Source organism: Empidonax traillii, unplaced genomic scaffold (genome assembly GCF_003031625.1).
Source record: "Empidonax traillii isolate 1590-97213 ecotype Southwest subspecies unplaced genomic scaffold, ASM303162v1 scaffold1777:size77351, whole genome shotgun sequence".
NCBI classification, from domain to species: Eukaryota; Metazoa; Chordata; class Aves; order Passeriformes; family Tyrannidae; genus Empidonax; species Empidonax traillii.
This window is the reverse complement of record NW_020956970.1, coordinates 6,402-11,429: the sequence shown is the minus strand read 5'-3', so window position 1 is coordinate 11,429 and position 5,028 is coordinate 6,402. Positions and strand designations below refer to the sequence as shown.

Sequence of the window (5,028 nt, the reverse complement as noted above, 5' to 3'; positions counted from 1 at the left end):
GGCCGTACCCGCCTGCAGCAGCCCCCGGGCGAGCCCCCCGGCCATCCTGCCCGCGCCCACGAACCCGACCCACAGCTGCGGCTCCTCCATCGCCCCCGGCCCGCGCGGGACACGCCCCCACGCAGAGGCCACGCCCACGCGGGGACACGCCCATTTAATGGCCACGCCCACCCCCACCCCTCCCTCCTATTGGCGGAGCCGCCTTTAAGGGGCGTGGCCCAGCGGAGGGGCCGATCTGCGCAGGCGCGCGGGCGCCACGTGGTTCGTTGGGGGTGATACTGAGGGGGTTCCCGACATGTCGCGATATATCCCGACCCCCCCTTTCCTCCCCCCTCGGGACATCTGGGAATAACGGGGGGATGGGAATCTCCTCGTGGGGGTGGACCCACCAAATTTGGCCGTAGGGGTGGGGGGGGGTTCCCGCCCTCTTCTCCCCACGGGACCCCCATGAGCACCCCTGGGACTATGGGGGGGCCCCTCAAATTTAGGACGGGGGTCCCACAATTTTGGCGTGGGCGTGGGGGGTGTTTCTCACCCTCTTTTCCCCACGGGACCCCCGTGGGCACCCCTGGGACTGTGGGGCGTCCCCTCAGTGGGGCGGGTGCCCCAAATTTGGGGTGGGGAGTCCCCAAATTTGTCCATCGATTTGGAGGGGGTTCCGATCACCTTCTCCCCATGGGACCCCCATCAGCACCCCTGGGACGATGAGGGGGTGTCCCCTCAATGGGGTGGGTCCCCCAAATTTGGGATGGGGAGTCCCCAAATTTGTCCAGGAATCTGAGGGGCTTCTCCCAACTTTCTCCCCACAGGACCCCCCCCCCACATTCCCAGGATGCTGCCCTGGAATTCCCAGGCTCTGCTGTTCCTCTGTGCCGGGATTTTGGGGGGGCTGGGCCTCGCTGCCCCCCCTGAGAAGGTGGGGACCCCCCTCAAGACACCCCAGGTGACAACCAGGGCTGGGAATTTGGGGTCCATGGGATCCCCCACCCCAGGCACCACCTTGCTCGGTGTGGGGGTGGTTTTTTTGGGGGTGAAGGTCAAGTTCTGGAGGGTTCTCAGGTTTTTTTTCAACCTTTTCACCCCAAACTCCCCCCCCCCCCCCCTCAGGACCCCCCACCCTGCACTGGGAGCACCCCAGGGGGCTCAGGGCTCGTTTTGGGGTGTCTGTGGGCACCTCCATGGGGGGGAGGGTGGGATTTGTGGGGGACTTTAGGGCCAACCCCCGTCACCACCATCCCAAATATTCCCCACAGGAGGAGCTGTGGGAGACCTGGATGAGGTTGGTGGCGCTGGATGAGACCCCCGTGGTCCTGGAGGACGTCGCCCAGCGGATGGGTACGAGTTGGCTCTGGAATGCTGAGACATCCCCCACCTTGGGATGGATCCAAGGATGTGAGACATCCCCCTGGGTTTGGGATTGATCCAGGAATGTTCAGAATCCCCATATCCCACCTTGGGATCCATCCAAGGATCCTGAGACATCCCGATATCCCACCCTGGGATCCATCCAAGGATGCTGAGACATCCCCCTGGGTTTGGGATTGATCCAAGGATGTTCAGAATCTCCCTGTCCCTCCTTGGGATCGATCCAAGGATGCTGAGACATCTCCCTGGGTTTGGGATTGATCCAAGGACGCTGAGACATCCCCATATCCCACCTTGGGATTGATCCAAGGATGCTGAGACATCCCCATATCCCACCTTGGGATTGATCCAAGGACACTGAGACATCCCCATATCCCACCTTGGGATTGATCCAAGGACACTGAGACATCCCCATATCCCACCTTGGGATTGATCCAACCTCTTTTCCCTCCTCCCCAGGGAATGGGAGCAGCCAGGGGGCCGCAGGGCTCCGGGAAGGACACCGGGTTGTCCCATCCCACCTCCACCAGGAGCAGGAAAGACCTCGGGATGTTCATCCCCGGCGAGGTGGGGACGCGGCAAACCCCATTCCCGGCTTTTCCCACTTTCCCAGGGCTCATCCCACCGCCGTATCCCTCTTTCCCAGACTCAGGGAATGACCTGCTCCTCCAGCAGGTGATGGAGAAGCTGCAGAGGCTCAACCAGAGCCTGGAGCTGATGCTGGAGGCCTTGGAGGACGCGCGGAGCCGGCTGGAAAACCACCTGGAGCACCTCCAGGCCGTTCCCAGCCCGGATGGTGAGCGGGAAAAGGGGCTGGAGCGCGGATCGGAGCTGGTGGGTGCCAATCCCAGGCTTTTCCACCCAATCCCACAGGTCAGAGCCCGGGTGCCACCTCCACCCTCGTCCCACACGGCTCCTTCTCGGCGCTGCTGGTTCTTCTCCTGGTGCCGGCGCCGCTCCGGGTGATCCTCCTGCTCCTCGTCCTGGTTTCCAGCGCCCTCGGAATGCCGGAGCTCTCCGCCCTCCTGGTCCTTGCTGTGGCAGGTGGGGACAGCTGTGGGGGCTCCTGGCTGGGGACACCCCACCCTGGGGGTGCTCTGCCCTCCTCCCACCACCCTGTGTTCCTCCAGGACGGTGGCTGGTGGCATCCAGAGGGATCCGGCCGGGGTTTTCCCGGGAAAAAGGCCATCACCGGCTCACCTCCACCCCGGAGAGGTAGGAGTGGGTTGAGGGGGTGGGCGTGGCACCCTTGGGAGCTGGTGGGGCCCATCCTGGGTGTCCCATCCTGGATATCCCACCCTTGGTGTCTCACCCTTGGTGTCTCACCCTTGGTGTCCCATCCTGGATATCCCACCCTTGGTGTCCCATCCTGGGTGTCCCATCCTGGGTGTCCCATCCTGGAGCCACCTGGTAGAAGTTCCCAGGAAGGGACAGGACAAACATCTTGGTGGTTTTCCTATGGATTTTGGGCACCTCATCCCAGCTCCCTGCCCTGTTTCTGCTCACATTTCCCACCCTCGGTGTCCCATCCTGGGTGTCCCATCCTGGAGCCACCTGGCAGAAGTTCCCAAGAAGGGACATCTTGATGGCTTTCCAATGGATTTTGGGCACCTATTTCTGCTTGGATGTCCCCTCCTGGATGTCCCCTCCAGGATATTCCATCCTTGGTGTCCCCTCCTGGATGTTCCATCCTGGAGCCACCTGGTAGAAGTCCCCAGGAAGGGACAGGACAAACATCTTGATGGACATCTTGGTGGCTTTCCTACGGATTTGGGGCACCTCCTGCCAGCTCCCTGCCCTGTTCCTGCTCGGAGAAGGGGTTGGAGAGGCCGGAGAGCTGCTCGTGGACCGTCGTGGCGGTGACCCAGGAGCTGATTTTCCATCTTCCCACACAGGGAATGCGACCTGGAGCTGCTGCAGGAGGAGCTGGACAGGCTGCAGATGAGCTGCGTGCGAGGTGACCGCTCTGGAGCGGGAGGTTGTGGTGATCCCTGGCGTGTTCCCATCCACGCTGGGACATCTGTCATCCCAGAGCGTCCCCAAGCTCTGCCAGGAGCACTGGGGGGGTGTCTCCATGTTCTTCCAGAGCCCTCGAACCCGGAGCAGCCCCAGGAGGTGGCCGAGGACGTTCCTGGCTCCGTGGGATGGGAGTCACCCATTCCTGGTGGCCACAAGATGAGGCAGAGCTCGGGTGGGGTGAGTGCCCCATGGGATGGCCCCAGGGTGGGGTTGTCCCCCCCCAAAAACCTGCTCTTTGGGAAGGGGTTTTGGTCATGGAATCGTGGGATGGGATTGGGGAATGGATTTTGGTTGTGAAATCATGGGGTGGGTTCGGGGATTTGGGAGTGGGTTTTGGTCAGGGAATCATGGGATGGATTTGGGAATGGATTTTGGTCAGGGAATCACGGGATGGATTTGGGAATGGATTTTGGTCAGGGAATCCTGGGATGGATTTGGGAATGGATTTTGTTCAGGGAATCCTGGGATGGATTTGGGAATGGATTTTGGTCAGGGAATCCTGGGATGGATTTGGGAATGGATTTTGGTCAGGGAATCACGGGATGGATTTGGGATTTGGGAATGGATTTTGGCCACAGAATCACAGGATGGATCGGAAGGGACTCCTTAACCCCTTCTTCCCCACCAGGCGATGCCGGAGCCGCTCACGGACACCGGGAAGCGCCGGGAGCCCAAACCCTTCATCCCGAGGGCCACCACGTGAGCTCCGACCACCCAGGCCGTCCCTTCCCAGGGCTTGGTGTCACCTCAGCGTGCCTGGTGGCCTCCTGGGGGTCCTTACGGGCATCTCCTCTGCAGGTCCCCGTTGTCCCCGCGTTCCCTGTGCCGGGCGCTCACCAGGGCCGGGCAGCGATGCCGGAAGAAAGGAATTCCCGGGAAGGATTTGTGCCACATCCACGCCTCCGGCAGCAGCTCGGCCACGGGTTCATGCCCTGCTTTTGACCCTCCACCTCCTCCCTGAGGGGTTTGATCCCCATTTTTTTGGGGACCCTGGCAGAGAACTCATGGATGCTGTTGGATGGGGGTGGGGGGCAGAGGCTCCTCATCCCACCAATTTTTAGGTTATTTGCATATATTTGGTGATTTGCATATATTTTAATAAACGCCACGTTTCCAGCTGGAGTCTTTCCCCACTCTTGCCCCCCTTATCCCGTGGGATCATCCCCACGTGCCACGAGCCAGCAGCGAATCCCCAGCTGCCGTCCCTTGTGTCGTGGAATCCCGATCCCCTTCCCGTTACTAAGGCCTAATTACAGGTAATTAACACAGCTCATTAACAGCTCACCAGCCTCTCGGCCACCACCACCACCACGGTGGCTCCTTCCTACCCTCTAATTCGGGATCCCTTTGGGATGCCCCGACCTTCCTGCCCCTCCCTGCCCCAGGCGTCCCGCGCCGCTCCCGGCACGGGGCAGGAATGTGGGAGCTGCTCCCTGGGCTCCCTGTTTTGTTTTGTTTTTTTTTTTTTCCTTTGGAATTGTCCCTGTCACCCCCCCTCAGCCCCGTCCTCTGCCCCAGCAAAGGACAACCCTGAGTTGGAAGAGGAGGATCCCGGCGATGCCGGGGCCGTCACTTCCTGGCGTCGGCGTAGTTGGCGTCGAACCAGGCACAGGTTTCCTTCACGGCTGGGGAGGGAGAGAGGTG

General features: G+C 61.4%; 3 protein-coding genes across 3 annotated transcripts in view; 1 reads left to right on the top strand and 2 right to left on the bottom strand.

Moving 5' to 3' along the window:
* Positions 1–106, bottom strand: part of PYCR3 (pyrroline-5-carboxylate reductase 3) — an 8,832-nt gene extending 8,726 nt beyond the window's left edge. Inside the window, 1 exon segment of the mRNA XM_027908642.1 lies at positions 9–106. Coding sequence (XP_027764443.1) covers positions 9–90 — 82 coding nt within the window. The 5' untranslated portion in view covers positions 91–106.
* Positions 107–233: 127 nt separating this feature from the next.
* LOC114070988 lies at positions 234–3,994 on the top strand. The gene is made up of 10 exons (XM_027908641.1): positions 234–261; positions 810–916; positions 1,254–1,335; positions 1,825–1,932; positions 2,018–2,161; positions 2,239–2,409; positions 2,496–2,580; positions 3,261–3,322; positions 3,452–3,556; positions 3,963–3,994. Exons 2-10 carry the CDS (start codon positions 833–835, stop codon positions 3,992–3,994), a joined length of 873 nt encoding a protein of 290 aa, XP_027764442.1. The 5' UTR covers positions 234–261; positions 810–832.
* A 465-nt stretch (positions 3,995–4,459) lies between these two features.
* The window catches only part of TSTA3 (tissue specific transplantation antigen P35B), a 6,364-nt gene continuing 5,795 nt past the window's right edge, over positions 4,460–5,028 (bottom strand). The window contains exon 10 of the mRNA XM_027908647.1: positions 4,460–5,009. Coding sequence (XP_027764448.1) covers positions 4,954–5,009 — 56 coding nt within the window. The 3' untranslated portion in view covers positions 4,460–4,953. The remainder of the gene's footprint in view (positions 5,010–5,028) is intronic.

Coding starts and splice junctions, on each gene's coding strand:
- LOC114070988 (XM_027908641.1), top strand. CDS start 833: ATGCTGCCCTGGAATTCCCAGGCTCTGCTGTTCCTCTGTGCCGGGATT. Junction 2,162..2,238: donor GGCCGTTCCCAGCCCGGATG/GTGAGCGGGAAA, acceptor CCAATCCCACAG/GTCAGAGCCCGGGTGCCACC. Junction 2,581..3,260: donor CTCACCTCCACCCCGGAGAG/GTAGGAGTGGGT, acceptor CTTCCCACACAG/GGAATGCGACCTGGAGCTGC.